A 12,029-nucleotide genomic window follows, 5' to 3' on the forward strand; every position below is an offset into this window, starting at 1 on the left:
CATATTTGATACTGTTGCACACACACCCATCCACTTTAGGGTTTTTAAAACATTCACCTTTTACACAAGGTCACATTTTGAAGCTGCTGCACAAAAAGCCCTTAGTTTTGCACGTTGTCCAAAGTCCACTCTCTACAAAATGAACAAAATAATGGCGTTGTTCTTTTCAAAACTTATTTGTTGGCAAGAGTGTACTAGTAGTATGTAAAACATTTCATTTTGTCCTGATGCAAATCCCTGGGTAAATACCCCGAAGCCTGACCAGAAGTTTTCAACATTGTTACTAGATGTATATCCTCCTTATTGATGATTGTACATGATGTGTATCCAAAGTAATCTGCATTGAAAGCATTATGTACTAGATAGCCCAATATTGCATATGATGATGAAGATACAGTGGTGTAGCCTGGGGTACAGGGAGACACTAAATTTCCTTGGTACTGTTTGGATGGGGGCACTGAATCTATCAATTTAAATGCGGTCATACATAAATCGTAAAATAATTTGTGCACTCTTTGCACATAGTGCAAATAGCAAAACTTATTCAGGATTTTGACACTATGAGAGCAGGTCAGCTGGACAACTTCATCAATCTTTTGGGTTGTTCCCTAATGGAATTCTCGGTCACTGAACCAAGCTGAAATTAACCATCATTTTTTGCAATAGAGCTAAACCTTCTCTCAAAAGCCTACCAACTTTGACACAAATATAGGCTACATAATTGTTGGAAATGCATCACAGAATCTAGAAAATTCAATATTTTATTATGACTTCTTTGAGTTAAGTTTCTTCATGAAAACTCTGAATATCCTGCTGGTTTCTTAACCCATGTGTCAAACACTTGAAGGAGTTGTTGCAATGCATGCTGGTAGTGTGTGGCAGCCATCTTGTAGTCTTGGTATGTCGTTAAACCATCTATTCTGTAAGGATACAAATATAGTTTTATTCCTTTTAAATCAGGAGACTAATAAAATGTATGAATTTGAGGTCTACCATAATCACTGATGACATGGTTATATTTGACATAGTTGACAGACCATTAAATATAATTAGATAAAGAAAAAAATCAATATCTACATTTTGATGCATAATAAAGTAGTTGGGTAGCTAACAGCAGCAGTTCTATCAGAGGGTGCATGCATTCCCAACCTAAATCTTAAGCTTCCCCTCTCAGTTTTCCCCCAGTCAAAATAAGAAATCAGGACCCCCCCAAAAAAAAAAAAAAAAAATCCTGGGGCCACCACTGTCTTTTTCAGGAACAAATTCATTTTTATTTAACACACATTAATGCTCTAGTTGTCAGGAAGGGAATCATGTTTGATTTTCAGAAAAGCAGACAAACTCTTATCTTGGAACAGCCCAACCGCCCTTATCCGAACCTGTTGCCACAAATGACAGAGTAAAAAAAATTTGGAAAACAAAACAAAAACAACTTGAATTTGTTGAATGAAATCATAGAGAGAAAATGTCAGAGAAATAAACACAATATAGGACAATCAATACAGCAAATTGAAAGAGACTTACAATAAAATAAATCATTGGCCCATGATTAATATTCTGCATAGGGTAATCCAGTTGAAATCCACACATCCTCTATGGAAGATATGACTTAAACTCCCTCACAGGGAGTGTGAATTTCAAATGGAGTCACCCATTCAGGTATCCACAATAGATATTCACACCCCCTGTGTGAAAGATATAAGGTCATGTCTTCCATAGGGGGGTGTATGAATTTCAATTAGAACAGCCTAATGAGCATAATGTGAACCATTATTTACGCATCATTGACAATGTGTTAATTATGCACAGTTGTTGTACAATGTTGACATTTAAATCATACAGTTTGACCCTATCAGATCCAAGCAGCATTAAATTGATTACTTATTTAAAAAGCAATATTGTAAATAATTATTATGCCAAATTTGAGTTAAAAATACATATCTATTGCTGAACAAGTTTAACTTCATTGAAAGGAAAGAAATATTACGTAAGTGGACACTTGTTGCATTTTTTATTTTTATTTGTCAGGCATATCTAGTCATTATACAGCTACAATCTAGGAGACTTTGGCCAGGCACAAGCGACCTGGTGAATGGGGTCGCCATAGATAGCAAGTCAGGGTATACTATTTTTACAGGACAGGCAAGTGTAGCCAACAATTAATCAAGCTTATCACCCTGATTGGAACTGAATGTCAGTAGCATAGTCAGGATTTTAGTACGAGGGGGTAAAGCTACATTTTTGTCGCCATTTGTCAATTTTTGTCCCATTTTTGGTCATTTAAAGGACATTTACTCTTTGCCGTCCCCGTTTTACCCTGATTAATGTCTGTGGGGGAAGTTTGCCCCCCTGCACCCCCTTGCTACACCTCTGCCGATTGTAACAAGGTCTTTTATCATGGGTCATGTGCCCTGCCTTTACCAGATGAGTCATCGCGCGATAAAAGACAAATTGTGGTGGCAAAATTCAGGTTCGTACTGCCCTTTTCACCATTCAAAGCAAAATATTGATTTCAAATGCCACAGACTGATGAAAGAAAAACTTTTATCATGGGTCATGTGCCCTGCCTTTACCAGATGAGTCATATATTTCCTGATAAAAGACAAATTGTGGTGGCAAAATTCAGGTTCGTACTGCCCTTTTCACCATTCAAAGCGAAATATTGATTTCAAATGCCACAGACTGATGAAAGAAAAATTTCAAATGGTGTTACCTGAATGATCCATTTGAAATCATATCTACACCCCCTGTGTAGTCTTCCATAGGGGGTGTATGTATTTCAACTGGAATAGCCCAATAGATACTGTGGGTGTCAGCTACAGACGGCAAATTTTCTTCAAAAGAATTGTACATTTTTATGACCATATGAAATCAACATGAAAAATGCATTAAAATGAGTACAAACAAGCCTAGTACTTGTTCAATGGTTCTTGAGATAGTTCTTGATATTTTGAGAAATTCTCTCAAAACTTTTACTTTTGATATTGAAGCCTGTGAGAGCAAGCAGAGCATTAAAGGGACATTCATGGATTTAACAGTCTGTGATTTTCCCTTGGGAAGGCCCCTTACCTCAATGACACTGGCAATTTCCCTGATGTTGTTGCCTTAGCAACAGTCTCTTTAAATGCTTCAAAGAGTTCAGCTCTACACACAGCACATCTGTTAAAAATAAATGTTACAAAATTAAGTAGGATCATTTATTTTAAAGCAAATTTTTATTAATCAATTCAAATGTAGAGTTGAAGGTCAGCAAAAAACCAATATATCCATTTTTTTAAATTTGAGATACATGCAAGCTGCAAATATATACATTGGATTATTTATGTGGAGTGATTATATACCACAGAGCCCAATATTCAAGCTATTTACAATCAAACTCAAAGTTCCTGGAAGAAACTTCTCGTGTCATATACTGCGCCAATAAAGTATCCTTACAGTTGGAAAAATAATCACAATTTCAAAACTAATCCTGCACATTATGACACCACATTGAATCCAATGTGACCTCTAGAAGTAAAGTTACAAGCAATTGAATAGACGAGGTCCAATTTTAAAAGTGACAAACTGGCCTATACAAGGCGTAAAAAGATTCAACAAGCGAAACAAAGAGACAACACAGTTTCTTCAATGAAGCGTTATTTAAAACAGTTTTTATTTCAGTTTTTACTACTCTATATTTTTCATAACTTTCATTTCATTTGTCAGTTCTTTTGTTTCAGTTTTGTTTTATTCCTTTTGTTTTTAAATTAAAGCCAAACGCATAAATTAGCCATTCACGATCTCAAACCAGATGTCTAGTCTGTGGAGTTTTGAATAGGCCAGTTTGTCACTTTTAAAACTGGACCTTCGTCTAATCAAATGCTTGTAACTTTGCTTCTTGAAGTCACATTGGATTCAATGTGGTGTCATAATGTGCAGGATTAAATAGTGCATATATTAAAAAAACAAATTTACCCAAATATTGTTCAGTTTTGAAATTGTGATTATTTTTCCAACTGTAAGGATACTTTATTGGCGCAGTATATAAGCCAATCAGAAATGGTGTTATAAATTAAAATAAGCAGACAGTTATGCAGGCCTTGCCGTCTAGATTTTAAAGGCGAGTGGTTAATCACTTGCTAGCATGATTCTAGGCGAGTGATAGAATTTTCACAATATCACTTGTTTGGGTATAATCAAGTAGAGCTTCGGTTTTAAAACGGTATTTATGTATTTATGTTGAAATGCGTGCAAAGTGCGCTAAAAGTTTTGACTTTCTATGCTTGGAGGGGTACAGAAGCGATTACATACTGAAATGGCTGATTCAATGGCTGATTTTGGGAGATTCGCAGCGAGTGATATTTAGTGTCTATGGCGAGTGGATATCGCTCACTAGAAATCGAGTTTGGGCGAGCGGTGGCAAGCGAGAGCGATCGCTCGCCTCAAACGGCAAGGCCTGAGTTATGTGGAGTGGCGTAATCAAACCGGCAGCGGTGGCGCAGACTATATAAAGTAATTGTGTATAATTCAGCATTAGAGTTTGCTCACCTGGCTTCCCGCTTATGCTGATTTCTTGTGGTAATTCCTTGTTTTCTTCCCTTTGCTGAAATCTCCAAAGCTTTGTCCTCAACATCACTCCAAATAATTGCTGTAAATGAAATACATAGGACCAAGTTTTTAGCAAAGCAAAAAAGAAAAGAAAATGTTCCAAGAAGACTTTAGCCTGACTCTAATTATATTATACTTACACCCCCTATGGAAGACATGACCTTAATCTTCCACACAGGGAGTGTGCATTTCAAATGGGGTTAACAGAATGTATGACTCCATTTGAAATCTACACCCCTGTGTGGGAGATTAAGGCCATGTGCATGTCTTCTATAGGGATGTATAGATTTCAACTGGAATGGCCCAATTTGCCTGTTATGATACACTTAATTTTCTAAGTAGGGTGCAAAATTAAGACACAACTTTTTACAAGGACAAGCATTCTATTGCACCTCATACTACAAATACTCCATATTCCTTAACTTCAGAAGTAAAATGTAATTTTGTTGACAACTTGGAAAATTTATTTCAAAGTTTATTTTTATTTTAACCAGAAGCTACATCACATGGACTTGTGAGAGCTGTGAAACATGAAATAGAAAAATAATTGCACGAAAGTTATATGTCACAAAAATTATAACTCTCTTCAAATTGTGAAAAATTAGTGCTGCAAAAATACTCTTTATGGTTCTTGGTTTTCAAAATATGAGAACTTTAACTTAACTTTAACACTTGCAATTTGACTTTTCTTTTAAAACAAGATCTTACTTTGGTCTTTACTCACCAGCCCCAGCAGGAGTTAATTTGCCTCGCTTCCCATCATGCACAACAGTTACCATATGTTTTGAATGTGGGAAAACCACTTGGGAAGAATGAATCATGGGAGAATTGATTCTGTAGGTACAAGGTAAATCTCTTACACATTGTAGTCTGGACACTAGAGCTCTTTCCAATGCTGATTGGTTGTATGGACACCTACAATTATAAGAAGGATAATAATGACCATGGAGTAAACATTTAAGGCTGGATCACTAATAATAATCAGCTATAATATCTTCATTATCAGGTGTTTTTTTTCGTTATAAGTACCTCCCCAACGAAAATGACTTAAAGCACATATTGTAACATTTCCATAAAAAATGGATCTTTTCATCACAAATTGTTTTTGCTATCAGATATCTCCCCTTTTAATTATGAGCCACATAAATGAGGTAAACAAAGAAATAATTATTTAATTCCAGCATCTATATCGTCAATTTGTGTCAGTCAGTTGATCATTAATGAGGTCAATCGGCTCACAGGCGCAACCAGACATTTTAGCCATACACAAGTTCCACTGATTATTCAAATGTATGATTATATCCTGTGTTCCTTGATTTTATTACAAATTCCAGATTTATCACATACACAGCATCCAAAGCCATGATTTTTGCAGGGTATGTAAGTTCATTAAAGTGCATTACAATTGTGTCCAAATCAGAATTTTGAAAAAAAAATGAGGGCAAATGTGCTATAAAAGAACTTGGTGTAGAAAACAATGGGAATTTGTCTCTTATTCAACTTACTTTCCAATCACAATGCTGCTGAAGTAAATAGGACTCGACAAGAAATGTGAAAGTAGCGCCCCCTGACATCCCACCACATTCCATCTAGCAATTTTATCACTGCAACACATGCTAATTGAAGGGTCCCCACGTCCAGGTTTCAACCGCAGAGTGCCCACTGTGTGGTAGTCCACCCCACTATTTAACCTGTCCTGTTGTCCACCTGGTACACACTTGGCACCTGTACGGTGGATATCAGGGGCTAGCTTTCTGTCATTCAAGACCTCTACAACCTGTGTATCAGGAACTTGAGTTCTCTCTGTTGCAAAAACTTCAGCTGATGTTGGGGTAACCTGGAGACCATCATGAACTTTTTTACCATGAACACCATCAACTTCTGGCTGTGTTCTGCACCTATCATGTTCTTTGTGTACATCAGATGCCTGAGATTGCGAATATCCTGCATAAGCTATTTGAGTTTTGGAATTAGTTTGAACGGTAGGAAGAATACTAGAATCAGTTTCTGTCTCCATTTTCTGACAATTATCTACATGTTTCTGATTGCCATGCACTATCTGTGATGACACACTGTCAGTTGCAACATTTCCACTCACAACTTGAATGGTGGAAGAAGTACTGGCAACAGATTCACTTGCTGCAGGCATTTCACAACTTGCATGTAAGGTGGCTTCTTCTAACACAATACTCTCTGCAAGTAAGGTGGCTTGTTCTGACACAATACTGTCTGCAGTCCGTTGTTTTTTGCCCAAGATTATACCATCATCATGACTGCAAAGAGGCAACAGTTTCCTCTTCTGAGTTCTTGTTTCTTCTTCTGTCTCTTGGTGTGTTTTTGTCTCTTTCTGGGTAGTCTCTGAACCTTGATCCTTTTGACATTTGGATTGGTTGTTTTTACTAACATCATTTTGAACACTATTCATTTCCTCATTGTCGTCACCTTTGGGAAATATAGATGCATCGCCACCTGTAATGATACAAATGTTTACCCTTAATTAATCCCATGTCTTTCTTACAAATCACCTGATTGGTTAATTACATAATATCACCACCTGAGCATCCAATCAAAATATAAATAGAGCTTTGATTAAAGGTGTGTGACCCGACTGACAGCCTCATTTGCACGACTTTACTCCATTCAAATGCAGAATTTGGTATCCGATGAAAGCTCATATTTTTCTCATAAAACCCAGTGAAATTTTAAGGCCAGGAATGAGTTTTGCTTTCCTGGTACGAACAAAAACATATGGTAGTTTGATGGTTACAACCCCGGAAATCATGTACTTTTCTATGGGCCAATGTGATATACATTTTGCTTCTCTACAAATGTCGAAAAATACAAGCGAATATAAATGTGTCTCCCTCCAATGAAAATGAATTGCTCACATGCGGAGTGCAACTAGTGCAAATTATTTTACGGTTCTTCTGCATGGCTACATTAGCCTTTTCGAGATATGGTGGACACAATATAAGATGGCGCTGCACAAAGTGGGTAAAGTCTTTTGAATTTGCCGGATTTTACCCAGATTGAAGACTGCCCTCCTTTTGTGTACGCCATGGTTCTACGAGTGTATGAAATCTTGTTACAACATTAACATGCTAATTCAATTTACTGGTTGTCTTACATGGTGTATGACTTGTGAATAGGTGAAACAACACATCATCTTTCAGTCTCCAAGTGCCACTACTCTCATCATCAGCAGCAGCATCTTCATCAGATGGTATAAAGATACTGGGCTTTCCACTATATGCAGCTTGCAGCTGATTATACAGATATCTGAAAGAAATAACACAAAATGAAGGTGCAAAATATATAGTATATATAAATACAGATTTTGTATACTTACAAGTACATCCACCAAGTGGACCTCAAGGCACTGTTGTGAACCATGATTTAATGCAGCTACAGTATAACACAGCAAGGTCAACCAGATAAGGGACACAAATATGGGAAGAGGTTGTTGATAGTTTGATCAGTCTCAATAAGCAGATTCATAGGCAGGGGTGTCAGTACTCCGCCATTTTTGGCCAATAACCAGTCGGGCGGGTAACTCATAAAAGTTGCCAGCCCAACATTTGCCTGAGTCGGAGTACTATTAAAAAAGTACAATTTACAAAAAATATAACTTATCCTCGATTTCTCACCCCCAGGCGAGCAGGTACTATTGAAAATTTACCTGCCTGACAGCAAAGTACATCCCTATGGGCAGGTGACAGGAAACTTGGAATCAACTTTCATCAGCCTAATGGGAAAGTGTTCATCATGATGAGAACTGAATATTATGTGAATGAAATGTAGTCCCCCATCAAACCTTACCTTAAGAAAGCCCTTCTGGCAAGTATCTCTGCATGGCTATCACTCAACACTTCACCTATAGAAGAAATAACATTATCAGAAGATCAAATGTTAATTATTAAGAGTCCATTACCATTGGCAGTCAAAACTCTTGAAAGTTTATTAGGCTAATGAAAGTCAATGCACAGTTTTCCCAGATGAGTAGGTGACATTTTCATTACTCATTATTTTTAAACTTTCAGTATTATTATTATGTCAAGTACTTATACTGTCTACCAATGTAACATGGTAAAAAAAAAAAAAAAGGAAGATTTTATTTCAAACTCTAATGGTGACCCGCAGGTCAAATTGCTAGAATTGTACATTAAACACAACTAAACAGACAAAATGCAATTTGCAGGCAGCAGCTTAATCAGCACCAATATTGCAACATTGAAACAAACAACTATACAAACATCCAATCCAACCCAACCCCATGTAGGCAATGAGGATAAAGTGCCTTGCCCAAGGACACAACACGTTGGCACGCGAGCAGGGCTCAAACTCACAAGATGTATTATGAGTTGGGCGCCTTATCCACTCGGCCACACATGCTCCCACTGGTAAAAGAAAGTATATCAATGCATTGGTACAGGAAACTAATCAATCTATTGGTATATAATATTGACTATGTTGCAGACTATCCAAACCAGCATGTGGTGAAGGATAGCAGAAGTGCTAGTAGCCACAAACGATGTCATGATCATAGTGCCTTATACCCCTATATATACATAAAAAGATGCTTAAAGTATGTTTTTCTTGATGAGGAATAGTTTCAAATAGTTTTTTTTTGTCTCTAAAACTGGACAACATATCAAATAATGAAATATTTGAAAATTATACGAGTCATGGTTCCTCCTTTTCACTAAATTATTTTTTTGAGGCGCAATTCTACACAGATGTTTGTCACAGTTTTGATGTAAGTAGGGGAGCAACATTGCAAATAAAAGTATGATGCACATCGGACATATTACAGCACCATTCCCAAGGAGGTTCCATAGTGTGTCATACACTTGGCAGAGCTGCATTACCTCCAGATACCAAAATGTATTTAGTCTATTCATGCAGCACAGATCTTACATAAAATGGGACAAACATCCTTTTATCAACTTATACATACATGTAGACTGTTAGAACATACTTTAGAGAAAGATGGAACATGACTTTGGACATGTTGTATATATAAGGTTACTATGGACTCTGACTCAAGCCCTCAGTTCAAGGACTTGGACATCAGGGATTGGCAGGGACTTGGATTCAGATTCGGTCTCAGACACCAGGTCTTGGACTCGGACTCTGATGAGGTTGACTCATTTAGAGTACTGGTTAATGAATAGAGTCATGTCCCACCTCATACTAGGGAAGACTATAGAAATGTACAATTTGTAGTTACCTGTTTTACTCATTTGGGTCTTCCCAATACATTTAGTTCCTGTTGCCATGGAAACAACTGACACGTTCCCCTTTTCTGTGAAAGAACAAATGAAGAGTATTTCAGACAAAGTTAGATTGCAGGGTGTAGGCCTATTGGTAAGGTGACGAAAAGAAAAATCCTCTGTCAGAACTTTCATGTGGGGTCAGTCAGCCGGGCATTTTGTTGTTGTTGCCATTTTGTTCACTTACTTCGCTTACATTTCAAAATAAATTTACTTTTGCCCAAAACAGCTGATTTTATATGCATACAGCACTTTCTGTCAAACTTAATCCACTTTTAGCCAAAAACAGCTGATTTTACTTGTGTAGAGCACAAAATTTTAAATCCTAAAACATAACATCTGTGTCGGTCAGGCCCATGTAGAAGTAGAACAGTTTGTTTTTTTGTTGCCTAATGGCCATTGTTTTTCCTCACCAAGCATATAAGGTTAAGCTAGGTTTGATGCCAGGCATTTGATTCCAGAGGGGCATTGTTTATATAACAGAAATAACATTTAGAAAAGAATGGTGTAAGATCACATGCCTCATAAAGCACCAGGAATAAAATCATAATCCGGCAGAGCTGGGATTCATAAGACCTTTGAGTCTTGAAAGTATGTACGTATGTACACCCAAACCACTGTTTTTTTATACATCTTTTATGTTTTTTATATATTTCTTTGATTAACCTTTTAAAGAAGTCTCCTTCTTTTTTAAGGATTGAGCAGGGTTGGCAATTTGTTATGTTATGTACCAGTATTTCTTTTTCTTTCTTTTTTGTTTACCCTTTGGCCCCACCCTACCTACATTGTACATGTCTATGATGCATGGCTGTTAGACAATTTTAAATCACTTATGACACTCAATCATTTATATATTTAGCTAGTTATCTTTTGTTTTCATCAGTGCAAACAAACTAACAAAAATGAGACAACCATACCTGATTTGATGACTGCTGCCATCAAGGTCCATTCTCGGCCAGTTTCAGGTTTGCCCTTTTTTGGCAGACAATTGTCATAATGCTTCACACAAAGTCTTGCTATATCATCAGCACTAATCATTGTCATGATTGAAGAATTTAGTTATACCGGTACTGAAAACAAGACAATGTATTAAAAAAAATTTTTATTAGTTGTTTGTGTTTTTGCATCTGTATGAATACTATATTTTATAGGTGCACAGGTAGATATGTGTTTTTTTTAATTTTCACTTCTTTTTAATGAAAGAATTAAGGTTTTCCACTGCACGTGGGCCACAAGGGTGATACTAATTTTAATGCTATATTTTCAAAACGAATACGTGTTCCCGGTTGGTTCTATAGCGATTTCACAGAAAAGGTATTTCTAGTACAATGCAGCGTCAGACTCTAGCTGAGAGCGTAGCCTAAGTCATTACGGACTCCAAGAAGGGCTCTCCATACAAATGAACAAACACAAAGGAGGGTAGTCTCCTCCGTGACCAGCTTGATTTCGATGGAGCGGAACCAAATTGGCTTCGGAGGAGACGGGTCATTTTGCTATGCAAATGAGGTAGTGTCGGTGCCATGTCACGGGGTTGACAGTGATTCGCCGATTCTCCAAATTTGCACGCTACGGTATGCTGTACAGAAGCTGCCGCGAACCACTAATTTGACTTCCCATATTGCATTGCACAAAAAACATGGACGACTACTGCGAGTAAGAACTTCGGCATGTTCTCACCGATTTCCTCTCAATGTGTAACAAATAATCATCTGATTTCAATATATGGAATAAAGAAGAAGAAACCATAATCACCTCATATACGACTAGAGACAATTTTAGTAGAATAGTAAGTGTGCGTCATTGCTAACGAAGATGAATTAAAGGAGGATTTCGTGATCCTAGTATCCTCTTTTTATGACATTTTTCAGTAGATATCCACGAAAAAAGCTTATTTCCAAAATTTCAGTTGATTCCGATTTTGCGTTTGCGAGTTATGCATGATTATGCGTATTACACTGCTCCATAGACATGTGTTGTAATTTCGTTCTGGTGCACCAGAACGAAATTCAAATTTAGCGATATTTTTGCTAAGCGCATTAATCTGCAAGAAATATTTGGTACATAAACATTATGTAGCCAGAGGTATCCAGTGGTGTAAAAATCTCAACTTTTTTTTGGGAAAAGTGGGGGATGAGGCTGTGGATCACGAAATGCCCTTTAAGTACCGTA

At 37.0% G+C, this 12,029-nt stretch overlaps 1 protein-coding gene across 1 annotated transcript; it reads right to left on the reverse strand.

Annotated features, from left to right (window-relative positions):
- Positions 1 to 435: 435 nt before the first annotated feature.
- LOC140136103 (tRNA-specific adenosine deaminase 1-like) lies at positions 436 to 10,919 on the reverse strand. The gene is made up of 9 exons (XM_072157807.1): positions 10,778 to 10,919; positions 9,818 to 9,892; positions 8,407 to 8,461; positions 7,715 to 7,866; positions 6,093 to 7,056; positions 5,312 to 5,502; positions 4,528 to 4,627; positions 3,070 to 3,159; positions 436 to 920 (listed from the first exon to the last, which is right to left on the reverse strand). Exons 1-9 carry the CDS (start codon positions 10,902 to 10,904, stop codon positions 791 to 793), a joined length of 1,884 nt encoding a protein of 627 aa, XP_072013908.1. The 5' UTR covers positions 10,905 to 10,919; the 3' UTR covers positions 436 to 790.
- Between the last annotated feature and the right edge of the window lie 1,110 nt (positions 10,920 to 12,029).

This window comes from Amphiura filiformis, chromosome 16 (assembly GCF_039555335.1).
Source record: "Amphiura filiformis chromosome 16, Afil_fr2py, whole genome shotgun sequence".
Lineage (NCBI taxonomy): Eukaryota > Metazoa > Echinodermata > Ophiuroidea > Amphilepidida > Amphiuridae > Amphiura > Amphiura filiformis.